Source organism: Ciconia boyciana, chromosome 1, assembly GCF_034638445.1.
Source record: "Ciconia boyciana chromosome 1, ASM3463844v1, whole genome shotgun sequence".
NCBI classification, from domain to species: domain Eukaryota; kingdom Metazoa; phylum Chordata; class Aves; order Ciconiiformes; family Ciconiidae; genus Ciconia; species Ciconia boyciana.
Window position 1 is genome coordinate 193,686,149 of NC_132934.1, and position 16,647 is coordinate 193,702,795.

Genomic DNA, 16,647 nt, shown 5'->3' on the forward strand with positions numbered 1-16,647 from the left:
CAGGTTTTTCTACAATCCATTTTCCCCTGTGCACAGGGACTGAGCCCAATGAGGAGCCAAAATCCGTAAGCATTTGAGAAATATGCACCACAGCAACAGTCATCCATCTCTGCCTTTCCTGAAAGTTTATTTCATTTTTGCATCCAAGTGAACAGAGGAATCCTTTATGTGCTCTCCCGCCCATGCAGCCAGCACACTCAACAGCCCCCAAGCACCGTGTTCTTCAGAGCAACCAAGATTGACAGCCCTTTGGTGGGTAGCATAAGCGGCTTGAAAATGTTATTGTTTTGTACAAGTGGTGTGAGATACTGCTTTTTTATTTGCATCTACAGCTGTTAAACAGCATCAATATCTTCAGGACTTTTGATAAGTTAGGTTAAGAGTATTGATTTCCATTTTATTATTGTATGTTTGGAGGAAAGAAGTGCTGTAGTTTAAAGACAAGCAATGACTCAATTAGTCTGGAGGCTTCGATACAGTCGGTTATTTAATCAGGATACTCAAGGGACTGAAAGACGGGCACAGAAATGGATTTTCTCTGCAGGTCACTATTAATTTAACAATGGAGAGGGGGCAACCTTGAGCTCCTTCCCCTCACAGAAGGTATCTATCTCATTGGATCCAATGCACAATTAAATGGCTCCCCAGCAGAAGACCAACAGCTCAGAGCTGACCTTCAGCCTCCTCCAGAGTCAGTCCACCCCTGAACTTCTTCCTCATTCCCCTGTGAAAGGAAATAGTACTACGAAACAAATGAGAATGTGAAAGGTAAGATCTCCCATTCTCTTTACAGGCATGAGTCACATCGGTGACCTTATTTGTCTCTGGGAGCACTGCCTTTTAGCTTTCACATTTCCCTCATTAAGCTACTAATTGAGATACCTAGTTCTTCAATCTTTCATCTTTATAGTTCTCCCATTCTTGCCCCTGGTAGTCCAATAGGCCTCTCACGACACAAAAATATTTTAACACTCTGCTAGCTTAAGCAAGCATTTGGTTAATACCCTGCAAATGGGAAATAAATTCAATACATCTCACAAACAGAAACAGAGAAGGTAAAGCAAAAATACTGTAAAGGTGGATATCCTGCAGCCAGGGCAGGTTTAGCTGAGAGTGTCCCTTACTCTTTCAGGCATACTCTCATGTGCGAGGTTCCTGGGTGCCTGAGCACAAATACTTCCTTTCCCTCTCTAGCAGCCCATCCCCCTGAAAATCATGGAAAACTTCCTTACACTGAAAAAGGCTGATGTCAAGGAGTGAAATGCTCCCCTCCCTTCCTAACTATACCAGAAGGAAAAAAAAATCAATTTTCTATAGTTTTTCTCTTTCTTGTATCCTTCCAACTCTGTCTGGAACAAAAGAGTTTACCACTGATATAATGAAATTTTCCCATTAAATTACACTAAAAGCTATAGCAAACTCTATTATGCTCTAAAGCAAATAGCTTTAACTCTCAATTCCTCTGACAAGGTCTATGTTGTTATAGGGGGTCCTCAGGCCACACTGCTCAGTTCATCACTTTCTTTTTATAGTTGCGATAATTTTTAAATCTGCGGGTTTTGCTCCCAGCTCATGCCAATTTCACTGCCTTTTCTTCCCTGCTGTTTGCCTGTATACAAGGCAGACAGGGAGCATCCCTTTGCTTGTAGAGTCAATGCTGTGCAAAACCCTAAACATAGGCTGGAACTGAAGAAAGTCATACATTTATTTATAGCTTTGTTTACAACTACATTAATTTTTTTTTTTCTCTTTCAAATAGAATAGAATAGAATACAATACAATACAATACTATCAATACAATACAATACTTCAGCTGGAAGGGACTTACAACAATCATCTAGTCCAACTGCCTGACCACTTCAGGGCTGACCAAAAGTTAAAGCATGTTGTTAAGGGCATTGTCCAAATGCCTCTTAAACACTGACAGGCTTGGGGCATCAACCACCTCTCTAGCAAGCCTGTTCCAGTGTTTGACCACCCTCTCGGTAAAGAAATGCTTCCTAATGTCCAAACTAAACCTCTCCTGGTGCAGCTTTGAACCATTCCCATGCGTCCTGCCACTGGATACAAGGGAGAAGAGATCAGCACCTCCCTCTCCGCTTACCTTCCTCAGGAAGCTGTAGAGAGCAATGAGGTCACCCTTCATGTAAAGAACGTTTTATTATTCTCATTTCATGCCATTATTTTCTTCAGTTGAACTATTGTATTTCTTATGTTCATGTTTGCAATAATTCCTGTCCCATACAGATTGGTAACATTTACTGAAACTCTTGTGTGTTCATTGATGTCATGCCAAATGAAATCATTGCTCTGTCATCATTCTCCCAAATCTGTATTAAGTTTATAAAAGAAAATGTTGCTTTCTTTGATCATTAAGTTACTGAGTACAACACATTAGAAAAGATTTTACTGCTAAGTTACTTTTGTGAGAGACGTAATAGTGTGATACAATAATTCGTTAAATATATAACTTCACGGCATAAATAGTTAAGGTTTTGAAACCTGGGCAATCAGGATTTTTTATTTTTAGATGACTGATAATTGCCCTGAAATAGTTTTCCTACTGTTACATAATGGCCAACCTCAGAAGCAAGGATTCCTCTCCATCTGACAAGCAGTTTCATCTTTTCTGGAGACATTCCCTCATTTCTTTTAAAACAAGAATTTTTGTTGTTGTTTTTGGATGATAAATATTTGAGGTGACTCACTGAAATAATTTCTCATCACCTAAACTCTACCTATATAAGGAAACACTTCCATATCCTCTTCGTTATTCAGACACCAACACTTATGGTTACATTCAAAAGGCTACATGGACAAGAGCTCTCTGTGATTTGTTGGGTGAGAGGCCAATCTAGATGATCTTTCCCATCTGGTGTTTAGGTCTATAGAACAAGCTTCTCTTTGACACCTTGATTCTGCAATGCAAATTACTAAAATGTACACCTGCAACATAGAATTTCCCTGTTGATACTGCTCCTTTGTATTACTCCTTTATGTGATCGCAATCAAAACATCACAATATGCAGAATTGCAGATGTGTCCTATCTAGTATTTGCAAACCAAACCAAACCAAACCAAACCAGTTCTGTTTCCTCAATGTGCCTCCTGTTGTATAAATCCTGTTACCAAGAGAGAGTCCTCAGGCTTAGAACTTAGCAAGATCTAGCTCAGAGCATAATCTTCTATTCTGGCCAAACTGTTTCTTTCTTCCCAAGTTTGTGTTGCCAGTTTCAAGTCCCAAGAAATTCAAGTTCTTGTTATTACCAAAATTCCTCTTCAAGCTGTCCTTGCCTGCATCTTTCAGTTTTCTTTTTTCTTTTAAAATCTACCATTACAGTCTTAGGTTTGTCATACGTCTCACTTCTTGACACTCCTACTCAGGAGTTTTTGCTTTTAAGCTAAGCATTTCCCTTCCTCTCTCTTATGTCATCCTTTAACTAATTTATTTTTCTCTTTTGCATATGAAATACAAGCCAGGATGCTGAAATCTTAATGTTTTTAGATCTTTGGGATGGATTTTTTTTTTAAACAGAGAAAACTTATGACACAAACATTCTTTTCTGAAAAGGCTCCTAGGATTCCAAGCACATTATCTCCAATAATGAAAAGTTATTTCAAGGCTTTTCTAAAGCAGAGATAAATTTGTTACATTTCCTTGAATAAGAAATAAAAAATCCTCTGAATTTTTAAATGTAGCTTCTCTTATGACTGGAACCACTACAGATTTTCAAAGTCTACAAAAGAGGAAGTGAAGGAATTAAAAAATTATATGAAAACTGTCATTAGAATCCCTTAGTTGGCAGTCACTAAAATTTACAGGCATTTTAGAAAAACACTGCTGCTGTCTGGGATGCTACAATTGTTTCCACATGTGAAAAGCAGTGAGTAACAGTTAGAAAGCCTGAAGTTCCAGTTGTACCAGGCTAAAAATTGCCAGTAGTATTTTTCAAAACACCATCAACTGCATTTAGAAACCTGCTAAATTTTACAAGTCAAAAGTACTTAAAATAAAGTCTTTTTTGTTTAGAAATGCCTAACTAGATTATATCATACAATATCTCAATGAATTCACTAATGAAAACAGAAGTCCCAAAGGTCAAGACTAAAAAATCCCATAAAGCTCTGGGAAGGCTGCAAACATAATTTCTCTGCATTAACAACCATACCAAGAGCTCTCTGTTCTTATGGCAATTCCTTCACTGCTTCTCTCACTGCTCCCCAGGACTGCCTTTCTAACCCTTTCCCTTCCTCCTCCTCTGTGTCAAGAGTTCCAAATGCCCTTTCTGTCCTTTTCCCCTCTTTGCTGTTCACGTGGCTTCTCATGCTCCCACTGTACCTTGGCCTCTTTCTCCCTCCCTCAAGAAGACAGGAGTTGTGTAAAAGCCCATCTTCCCATGCAATTCCATTTTCCCTCCTTCTCCCTCCTTTTTATTTCTTTTCTTCAGACATGAAGAGAAGCTGCTTACCCTGACCTGTTCAGTTAAACACTAAAGCACATGCAGGGCTTTATTCTGGGCAAAATTAGAAGGTACTTTTGGTTTTCCTATTATTTAAAAATAATTTAAAAAAAAATTCAAACTCACACATCACTGATCCATCACCATTTATACTAACCAGAATGCTGAGCTGAAAGCAGAAGCTAGTTATTCTATGGCAGTGAAGACAGTGGTATTATTATACCTTTATATTCCTACAATAATAAAGCTCCAGATATTGTCCAGGAGTAGAAACGCTACAAAACTGAGAAGGTACTTGTGAAAAATCTCATTGCTTTTTCTCTCCATTGAGGCAGAAGAAAGAAGAAACTTCTACTGTCCATGAAGATCTCCTGGGGAAAGAGACATGGAGCAATCTCTAGTCTGACAAAACAGCAAAACTGAGCATCTCTGTCCTTATTCCATAGCCTGGTCTGGAAAGCAGAAGTGGTCAACCTGACCTCCACTCACAGCTCGCAACAGGCCAATGCATCAAGCAAAAAAAGCAGTGGTATTTTTGAGGAAACTGGGGGAATGAATATTCCTGAAGGACCCCCGACTTTCAAGCTGGGTGACCAAATGGCTCGTGAGTTCTGCTAGCCAGGAAAGGTCACAGAAGCAGAGAGAGCCTGGCTTTGCTGGTACCCGCACAGCTGCCGGAACAAAGGGAACGCTAACCGGGATGAGAATAAAATACAAGTACCCTAGACTTGTTAAGTGCTCTGGGGAGTAATTGGGAGTGGAGCCAAGGAAGTAGCATTGGGCTGCTTCCCATGGTTTTCAGGGAGGCTCATGTCATCTGAATAGTGCACTGCCTCTTACACATAGCGAAATTTTACTCCATGCGGTTAGAAGGGAGAATTTGTTGGGGACGACATCAGGTTTAATATTATTTATTAGCTCCCCTTGCCTTTGATTTTAAGACACCGTATATGTTTTTAATTGTCATTTTTAGGAGCACGGAGGCCTTTAAGCAGAGGCATCCTATCCATAAAAATGCAACAGTAATACCAGCAGGAGGTTTCATTGAAACTTTGAAACTTCATCCACTCTTTTCTAATTAATTTTTGTCTTCGTGACTAAAAGCTTTAACAGTGCATGCTTACAGCTGGTTTTAACTATGCTTTTTATTTTAAAAGCTAAATTGCAAGCTTTAAAAATTCACAGTTAAACTTTTTTAAATCAGCAACAAATGTATGTAAAGTTTCTGCATGACAAGTTTATTTCGGGAGGAAATTATTTTTTAAAGAATAAAAATTCTTAAATTCCCCCACCTCTTTCATTATTTTTCTGTCCATCAACTGAATTGATCCCTTTTTAAAGAAAAATGTCTCAAGTTATTTCCTGACTCTTCTTCCACTTCAATTACATTTCCCTCCTCAATACTGTTCTCTTTCTATCTTAGGAAATGATCATATTTTTGCATTGTATTCTGTAAAACTACTACACATTTATACATTTTATGTAGCATTCTGACAAAATTGGCAATATAAGAAATAAAAAAGGGAATGTGAATATTTAGGATAGTATTTAATTTCTGTGACGTGGTGTAAATAACAAGCAACTGGGTTTGGTTGTAGGAAGTGTAGTAAACTATGACTCTGGATAGCAATCTATACATGGTAGGTGCTCAGGACATCTACTGACCACACTTTTTTTCAACCTGTTGACTTTAGTCTGCGTAAGTCAACAAAGGACCAACCCCTCAGACAGAGGGGTTTAAACAATGAAGAACTCTGAAGAGCTAAACTGACTGTCTTGAAAAATTTCCACCCATAATGTAGCAATTTTAAAAATTAATATCTACATTAACCATTAGTTTGTCAAAAATTAAAAACTTATAAAGATAATCCCAAATTAAAACAAAAAGTTGCAATGACTTATGATGGAAGTTAATGTAATCCTAAAAGGCACAGACTAATGCAGTTACTGACAAAGTAGTTGGGTTCATGTTATGCTCACAGCTATCGCCACAACAGAACATAGCAGAATAAAAGACACAGATGAAAAAGTCACAATTTTTCTAACTGCCCATAGTGTACATTCTTCCTAACAATGCATTTTTACAGTGGTTGCCCATTCTAGTTTGAAATGACCCATTTAATGAGGCTTTTACAATTTCTCTTATGAGATTTGTACAGTCAAATTACAGCCTATAGACCTTAGGAAACTTCTTCTGCCATTAAGCCTGAACTTTCCTGTCTGAATTTGATCCTGTAGCTGCTAGTTAATCTGGGATCAGACAAATAATATCCCTATCTATCTCAGCTGGCATGAGCAACTCTCCATATTTCTGCCTTTCTGCTACACGTCCCCTTTCACTCGGTTATTTCCTGTCAAGCTCTTGAAATCTTGTTCATAAATCAGTCTTCTCTGTCCTCCCATCACTAGGATGCTCTTCTCTGAACTCTCTCAAATCTTTCTGGTAAACCAGCATATAGAGTAAACACCATGCACATGAGGAAGTTCAAACAAAACATGCGAGAAAGAGGGTCTATTAGCGACTGTTCATACCCCATGGCAATTTGGCCAGTAGTTGACAAGAATTCAGATGATGATAAGCAGGTAGTCTTTTGAACTACTGGGACACTGACATCTTTTGATGTAGAAGTAAATAAATGAAGGTATAGGATCAAGTCTAGAGAATATCATTGTCGTGGAAAATAAATGTTATTAATAGCTAAACTAATGAGTAATCTTTACTGCCAGAAGGGTGACTTACACATGTTTCAGAAAGCCATTACACAGAACATACACATCATATTTATTTCTACTTATTTTACAATTAAGAACATCCCTTGTAGGAAAACACAAAAGAAAATGAGGAAAACGGGGAAGCAAACAACAGAACAGGCCTTCTGAAAGCTTGCAGTAATAAAAGAGGAAAGAGTACTCAATCATTAAAGAATGCATTTTAGCTGTGACTTTTTTTCTTCTGGTTTATTATTGAAATAAAACATGATCACTGAAGACATTTTTTAATGCTTGGAATGCAGAACAGACTCAGTAAACCAAAGTATTATGTGCATTTTGTTCTTGTTTTATAAATATAAAACTATACAAAATTAAAAGTGTGACTTCATGTTCTACTTCTGCATTGTCAAAAAAATAGCAAAACTCATGAGCAAAATCTTTCCTTGTTAATGAAATAAAATGTTAAGTTAAGAATGTGGTAACTTAACATTAGTGGCTTTCTTTCTATCTGAATGGAAAGTAAATCCTGGCTTATCTCTTTGCTCTCAGCTTCATCTTTCTATCACAAATCCTCTGCTTGTTCCCACCCTAAGAAGGTGCTCTGAGATTTGCAAAGCACGTTCTCTTTACTACAAATAGTGGTTATGATGAGGTTCCAACCATATGCCAACCTTCAATTTATCCACTGCAGGACACAAGAACTATCTCAGAGCACAGGCAAAGCTTCAAAACTAAAAGCTGAAAAGGGACTGACAGGGAAGCAGGTAAAACATACATACTGAAAGGTGTCACATATAGTATTCATGAAGCTTCAGTGTATATTAGAATTTCAGTTTTGGAAACAAGTTATACTGTTACATTTAAAATAAATGTTCTCAGTTATTTTCAGGGTTTAGCTTATAAAGAAATAATTCTGTTTGGAATATTTCCCAGAACGCATTCTTCAAAACTTCACTTTGTTCTTGACATAAATTGAAAACAATAATATAGATATACTGTACATAGGCTTCAAAATGGCATTAAAGAGGCACATTATCAATATGTTTAAAACATTTAGAAAGCTCAGCTTTGCATCTTTCTAAGTGAATGACTAGATACTTAGACTGAGTAATATCTGTTCCAATAAACTGCTGTGTGTGAAATGTTTTGAATAATAGTTAATTTATGCTGAGGTAATGACAGCATAATATAACTGGAATCTGTGCTAATAGGAAAAAAGAAGCCCCTTCCAGCGATTTCTGTTAGAATCAGCTGCAGTAATTTTCACCCCATCTCTCTCTCTCTGTCTCTCTCACATGAAATACTACGTTAAGTGTATGTTAAAATGCTTGTTACTAATTTTAAAAATCAATAATTGGTACCTGTCATCCATATGGAGAAAAACAAAATAACCAGACAATAAAGAAGAAATTTTCATGTACAAGACCTATATTTTATATATTTCTGCAATAAAAGAGAGCAATTGCGGTTAATGATGTTCTTTTTATATTGATAAAACATTAAACTCAGTTTGGATAAGACTCCAGGATGTTCTGACAAAAAAGCATATGAAATTTCTAACGTAGATGAGAACTGGCCAAACAGTTTATTCCAAATAATACTTAAAGTAGATTGAGACATTTTCTGGGCTGTGAGTTATTCACAAACTCACCCTAGTATTCCTTTGATGAATGAATTACCTGAAATATTTTTCAAATAGGTTGGTTGAAGTCTCATCAGCTAAAGAAGTTATCGGCAGTTTTTCAGTGTGAATGCTCTGTGTATGGTCGGTGATGTACATTGAGTGGCAGTGCTTTGCTCTGTCTGGATGCTGAGCTTTTTAATTACAAGGACAATGAACAATAAACAAATCCCAGACCTTCTAGTATGCCTTTTTGGACCCAAAGCCACCTGTATGCCACAATTTGTTTTGCTTCCAGGAACTGTGTATTTTCTTGACTATGAAAAGATTCTGAATTCCCATAAATACATAACAGCACGATCCAGGAATGGTCATGAACTCAGATCAGCACAGATCCACTAAAATACTGACTACCTGATCATCTCTCATACATTCATTAACTGGAGATATCATGATCGATCATTAATCTAGCTGTAGATAATTGTTTTAAGCAATAGTAGAAGGATGTTTCTAATTTGGAATCCTATGGATCAGATTACGATTTCTGACTCCTTGTCATAAATGGCTTGTGTTACTTAGGGTAGGTGCTCCCCAAAAGTTATTTCATAGTAAAATTGGATACATAGTTAAAATGTTTCAGTTATTCTGCAGTAAACACCTTTTGAAAGCCCCTTCCCCTGAACCAGACACAAGTAAAGAGCACACATTCATTTCAAAATAAAAGTCTATATATTGGGCAATTACTGTGTGGTAACTGAACTCATGCAATTTACACTAATTCCTTATTGAATATTCTGAGTTAAGGTGACTCATCCTGTATTCTGTGTCTTCTGCAGGAATCTTTACCTACAAAAATAAATATCTTACCCTCAAAAAATCCCTGTGTTTTTCTTCTTGATCTACAGAGAGCTATCATAACAAAGTGACAGCAAGTAAAAACTCTTCCTTTTCCATTTACAGAAGAGGATATTGAGCTCTGAAACTCACTGGAAAGACATAAAAATTAGTATATCCATAGATGCTCCAAGAGTGAAAAATAAAAACCCATTTATTTTTCTATTGATAATCTCTTAATGCATACAGAACAGACTCACAGGCCAAAAATACTATAAAATAATCAAGATGTTTTTCCCAAAACCAGTATAAATTTGGAAAAAAATTCCCTGTTTTGTATGTCTGGGAAACACAGTATTTGGGAGTGAAGGAGATGTAGACTTCTCGATAAAAATCAACAGAACGCAAGTACACATTTCTCAGAGAAGAACAGAGCCCTTAGCATATAAGAAAATAATTTCTACTTTGATGACGGCTTTTACTTGAATAACTGTTCTTGCTATACAGATTCCTTCAATTAACTTCAAAAAAAGTGGATATTGATACTACTTGCAGCTTCCTACTTATTTCACCACTATCCGTATTCATGCCTAAGCAGGACTGCTCCTAGAAAGGAAGAGAAGAGCATCCCTTGTATGGAGGCAATTAAGCACAACTGAACACGTAAGTGGCCAGTGCTATGGGTACAATTCAATCAAGCAGATCCATAGGGGTGGTTTTGATATTCTTGTCACATCAAAGAAACAGCGCCCAGAAGAAAAAGATCTAACAAGTTAAAAATGAAATCAGAATAAATAAGAATAACTCCGAGCGAAAGCAAGGACAAGCACATGGTTGCAAGGGCTGGCATTACCTTGAAAGCGTTATATAGTGCTATTAGAATAGCATGTTAATTTTTTCCTCATAAATTTGCCAGGTTCAGCCACCAGGGAAAGGCTAGCATTCCAGCTCCCTTTGTTAAAGATATATCTATCTTGCTGAGTCTTGACAGCCCTATCATGTCAGCCCTCTGTAGTAGCAAAGAGTGTTTCAGCAAGGAGTGGGAAAAAAAGGAAAGGAGAAAAAAAAAGAAGTGAAAACTGATGTGATCTACTCTGCTTCCTGTGGGCATATTTCACTATAGCAGATCCAGAGGGATGCTTTGTTATTCCTGTCAGATCAAAGAAAGAGATAAGAAAAGAAAATATAAGAGGAAAAATAAAACCCAGAAATGAGGGTAACTGAAAAACACTGCAAGACTACCGCATCATTATGCCTTTTCAAATTATTTAAATATGCTAAATATCAAGTCACCACCAAAGAAATAAATATTGCATAGGCCATACGCTCTGTTAGCTGCCGGCAAAACTGTCCTACTAGGATTAGTTTACGGGCGCAGCAACTGCCTGTCAAACACTAGCAATTTTAATCATTTTTCAATTTGCTGTGAGAGTTGCGAGCATGCTCAGGTATTTTGACAGGTGGCTGCTCGGAACAAATATCTGAACCCAGTAGCTTCACACCGCCTTGCTTTCCCATGTCCTTGCAATTCCTGTCGGACTGGGGGGACGCAAGCGTTTGGTGAGGACGCAGCGGTCAGAGGAAAGTCACCGTACTGCTCTGCGAAGCTGGATTTGCAGTTCACGTACACTCACATAGAACACACGGGTGACACAAAGTTAGCCTGAAGTCTAGTGCAAACCAATAGCTGCGTAATATGATGTTTCGCTTGATTTTTCCAAACATTTCTAATCACAAACAAGCTGAGTGTCTAAAAAAAAGTAAATAGAGATCTGGCTATGATTTTAAACAAATAAACAGAAAACCTGAAACAGTACTTCTCTGCACACTAGATGTGCTTTCAGTACTACATCTGATTAATACATTACACACGAACTGCCCACTTAATTATTTTGTGCTTAATCTACAAGGTAGTACTGAAAATAATTTTAGCTCTTCTGTTGCATTTTCTAATGGCCAGTATAACTGTCCTGTTCCCTTTCAGCCACAATACTTTGCGTCATACAGAAACAAGTTCCTAACCTGAAAAAAATACAACTCTACTGATTTTTGAGTGTCCGGATTTCCAGGTGTTTGGGAAAAATAAGGCTCCTAAAATCTATAGACATTCTGGGAGAAACCAGGGGAGGAACTGTATTGTCCTAAAGAAGTGAGCCAATAACATCAAAGCTCCATAAATAAACTACATTTCCGATATTGTTCTTTATGCATTAGCTTTCTCAGCACCAACCCCCTGAAGTCAGCCAAATCTGTCCAGTGGAAAGGATTTGGATTATGATGTAAACTAACAGTAAAGACAATTCCAAATAACATCTAATGTCCAATATAACTACTGTTTACATATTAAAAAGAGATACAGGCTTTGTACCAGGGATGTTCTGTCATGTTTCTCCACAGGAGAAGACTGTCATGGTAAAGTTCATTATCAATTACTGCTTTACAAGTACAAGATGAGTTAAGCTGTCATAATTTTCTCAGCCAGAGATCCTGTGCTGTCAAAGAATGTCAATTTTTAATCTGACAAAAGGAAGAAAATTATCTGTTATTCTGACCTCTAATTTCTTGACATTTTAATGCTGTAATTGCTGTGGTTCATGCTGCAACCATGATTTCACCTGTCAAGTAAGAATGAATCAATATCCTTAAGCTGTTCTTCAAGTTTTAGCTTTCACCTCACTGCTTTTACTTTAAAAAAGGAAAAATTTACAAATAGAATACAAAAGGATGCAATAAAAAAACCAAAACAAACAAAAGAATAATTTGGGGCCTGAAAAATGCTTATTTTGTTACACATTTTTTCTCCTCCTTTTTACAGTATGAAAACAATTTTGCAGTGTGCAGAATAAGAGGGACCATTAGAACTGACAGAAGTGGAGAATTTCCCAATTTCTAGCCATAAAAGATCTAAACAATAAAATTCAAATTATACATTCTGTGGAGCATTTAAGTCAGGACTTTCATGTGGCCCTCATCACCACTTGAAATAAATTCTAGTCATCAAATATTTTTTGCGGTATCAGAAAATTACAAAGTTGTTTGAAAAATCAAAATCAGTATGTTTAAATGAAACCAGTATATTTTACCATCCAGTGCAGATGCTAAGTTGTCAAAGAGTTATTACAGGGGCAGACATGATTTCACAGACTTTAGTAATCTAAAACTTAACGCTATCCCAGCATTCCGGTTTCACCCATTGTGAATTTGCAAAATAGAAAATGAAGCAAGCCAGATGGAGAGTCTTCTACTAAATAGGTCCAAAGAGAACAAAGCACAGGATGGCCATTTTTCCAGTGTTAAACAGCAGAGTTCTTAGAGGGCTCCCCCATGCATGTGAGAAACACGTAAGGAATGGCAGGGATGAGTTATCTCACCATTGAATATATTTTTGCTCCAGCTAGAAGGCTACTGAAGTGACTCCTTTACCATTCTTCACAGAAAGGTAAGATATATTCCTCAGTGGTTAAGTGAGGTGCTCAAGCAAAGGGTGAAAGTGAAAGGGCCAAGGTATAGCATGAACAGGTCACAGGGATCTGCCTTTTTAAACGATGCCTTTCAATCAGCTCAGACCTAAATGGGAGGGTTTTTTATTTGGAGCCTTATTTCACTGGACAGGTTCTGCTGGGACTCAGCTCAATATGAAATTAGTTACGGCCACAATTTGAGGAGGCTACTGCCGTATTTGAGGCCATTGGTCTGATAGCGGCTGCTGCCAATAAGGTTGTATTGATTGGCTTATTTTACAGCCATTTATTGAGAACATTCACCATCTTCTGTGTGACAGAACAAAAATGGTTCCGTTTATTTAGAAAATAAACATCAAGAGCATTTGGATACCGAGAGATGCATTTTCCTGGATAACTGCAAAGCTCAATTAATTTGAAATTGCAGTGTTTCTAAGTTCAGATGCCAGACACCACCACCTGCCACTGTAAAACATACTAAACAATTGTTATCACTATTTTTAGAGGTGCTAGTGTTCCTATCCTTACATTTCTGTATTTATAAGTGGTGTCTTCAGAGGCTTTTAAAAGATCTTTTTGCTTTTAATTTATTTTCTGGAATATCTAGTAAAAGCCAGAATAAAGTAAAAAAAAAAAGCCAACAAAGCAATGTATATAGAACATATATACTTGTAACAGAAACATGACATCCAAGTACCTGATCTATTAGATCATCAAGATGTCAAATGCTTTATTACTGGCCAGAGAATGTCTGCTAGTTTCTTGAATAGAGGTCAGAGAAACAGAAGGCGGCTCTAAACCTGTCTATATTTACACGTATAATGTAATTTCCGATTAAAAATTAACAAAAAGTATTTTTTAACCTTTTTATGACAAACCACAAATCACCAATGTCTGAGATCTCTTGGAGGAGAAAGCATACTATTTTTAAATGCATGCATACAACTTTAGATATCTATATATAACAAAAATTAGGAGGATTCATTTTTTCTAGATGTTGCCTTCTCGTAGCTAACAATGAATTTTATTTACTAATCTAACTTGTGGCAATGAAGATGAAGGTATGCTTTTAGAAGTTAACACGGTGTAAATAGCCTAAGAGGTGTACTTGCTATTGACTGACAGCGCATGGCTTAGATGTACAAATGAGTGAACAAAAACATCTCCATGAATTTCTTGAAATTTCTGATGACAGGTTATGCATGTAAGTAGAGCCACGGGAGAGCTGAAGAGTCTCATCATGTCATAAGATGTTAAATAAGGTGCACAGACAGACAGACAGACCTCAATCCTACAAGCTGCCCTGTGGGAGTAGACCCGTAAAGTCAAGACATTGGAGTCTGCCCATGCAAATCAGAACCTTAAGCCATGCAAATCCTTTGTATACATGGTGCTTGACACCTGTTTTATACTTTAAAGAGCATTGCTCCTTCATATCTCCAGTTTTGTACCTTACTGACTCTTTTTGTGCTCAAAGTTTTAAATCCAGAAAACCATCATGTACATGTTAACACTAAATATCTGAGGCAGTGGGATCAAAGCAACTCTGGCCATTCTTAAAACTAAGCAAATACTAACTGTTTACAAAATACAAGCTTTGCAGTGCATGGTGTGAAAATCCAGCTCTGGGAAGCTAGGGGTCTGAATGTTTTTTTTGTTCTGCTCCTCAAAAAGCACCAAATGTAACAAGATGCAACAACGCACTACTAAAAAACAACATGCCAAAACCCAATATTTAGCTGAATACGAATGCTTTCTAGAATCTATTTATTTCTGAAATCTGTGGATTTCTGTTTCCAATACTGGAAAACAAACAAACAAACAAACAAAAACCCATCGCCTGGCAATGTATAAATTATTACTGTTTTGCATACAGCAGATGGCAGCTATCTGGGGGAATGGAAGATTGTGCATACAGCTTCATCACAGCGGTACTCATCTAGCAGCTGTTGCTTCTTCACACTTTTCACAAAATTTCAATTGTTTTAGCCAACGAATGGATGATATTAGAACATGATCATTCTAATTAATAGTCTTACTAAAAACAAATACAGTCACTGGAAGGAAACGTATCAGGATGGCTAATACAATTTTTTTTTAAATTCACTGATAAATGTAAAATGCTCACTTGTATATATGCACACGTATATATATTTCACGCATACATATGTACAAACTTAAATACTGGTATGCACAACAAATAGCAAACATTTTCTATTTTGGTAACAGTTCGATTATACTGTACCTGATTAACACAAAAGTAATCTGAATAATTGCTATTGTCACTCTACCAAATACGTTCTTTTTCAGATACATATTCTCACCAACATTATCTGACTGAAAACATTAGATTTTTTTCCCTATGATACAGTTTTTTCTTTCAACTTTTCAGTTCTACTAAGTGAACTTAATAAAAGTAAATTATAAAAAGTAGCAGAATATATATAACAGAATACACATTACATTATAATTTCCCATATCCATTAAATATGACCACTAAATATATTAGTAACTTCAAGCAAACAAAATACTTTCAGACATCTGTTTTATTACTACTTTAATACTTGCTTCTGAAGTCACCTAGGGCCTAAGTTCCGAATCAAGTCACACACAATTTTATCCAGCAGTGAAAGATGGAAAAAGTACCATTTCTGGTGAGATGACAGCAGTTTTTGGAATGAAATGGCAGTAAACACCTACCTCCCTGAGGACAGGATCAGTGATACTGTCCAGGTTCACAGAGCCTTCATATGTTAGGTAGTGGAAAACGTTGAGTGCACGCACTGCTTCTGGTCCTCGTTGCTTGTAGCCAAATATAAGGTCAATCCACTGATGAAGTTGACATGATACAAATTCACTTTCCAGGGCCTGCGAGTGAAATTCAGAGTTAGGAAGTAAATTCCATCTTGCAATTTCATGCTTAAATTATGTCCTACCTTTTCCTATTAACTGAGGAAACATAATGGGTATCTTTACATTTCCTGTTCAGGCTTATTTGATATATTTGAAATCCTTCAAACATTAAAAACCAGAACTAATTATATTGAGAGAAACACTAAAAGACATTCTTCTTTCCTTCAGCTTTATATCATGCTAATTTTCTTCTCAGCTACTGAGTTTCTCCTAGCTGCAACAGTTTTAATTATTAATTTTTGGGCTTGTCAAATAAGTTAGGTAATTTGTCAAGAAAAACTGATGAAAATGGGAAAACAATTTCAAAAACCCAATCTTCCAACTCATTTTCCAACTAGTTCTAATTAGTCTTAAATCTAAAATGGAAACACGAGGATTAAAAAGCTGTATCGGCAAAATTAGGTTCTGAACCCCATGTGTGAATTGCAACTGATTTCTCAAAGGAGAAAAGCATTTTTCACACTCATTTTTGACATTAGGTTGGTTCACCAGAGAAAACACAGGCCTTGACTAGCTAGTTTAAAAATGGGTTCAAGGATTGTTATTCCTTTGCTCAGCATATGGAAAGGGATTAATTCTAGATGGAGGAAATGATGATAGTATTACCATTGAGGCTGATCCTACTGATGTGCCTGTATCAGACATG

General features: G+C 36.8%; 1 protein-coding gene across 4 annotated transcripts in view; it reads right to left on the bottom strand.

The window, feature by feature from the left end:
- NBEA (neurobeachin) overlaps positions 1 to 16,647 on the bottom strand; it is a 522,877-nt gene that overhangs the window by 36,321 nt on the left and 469,909 nt on the right. For all 4 annotated transcript variants that reach the window (XM_072854755.1, XM_072854781.1, XM_072854766.1 and 1 more), the window contains one exon: positions 15,789 to 15,956. In XM_072854755.1, the coding sequence (XP_072710856.1) occupies positions 15,789 to 15,956 (168 nt within the window). The remainder of the gene's footprint in view (positions 1 to 15,788; positions 15,957 to 16,647) is intronic.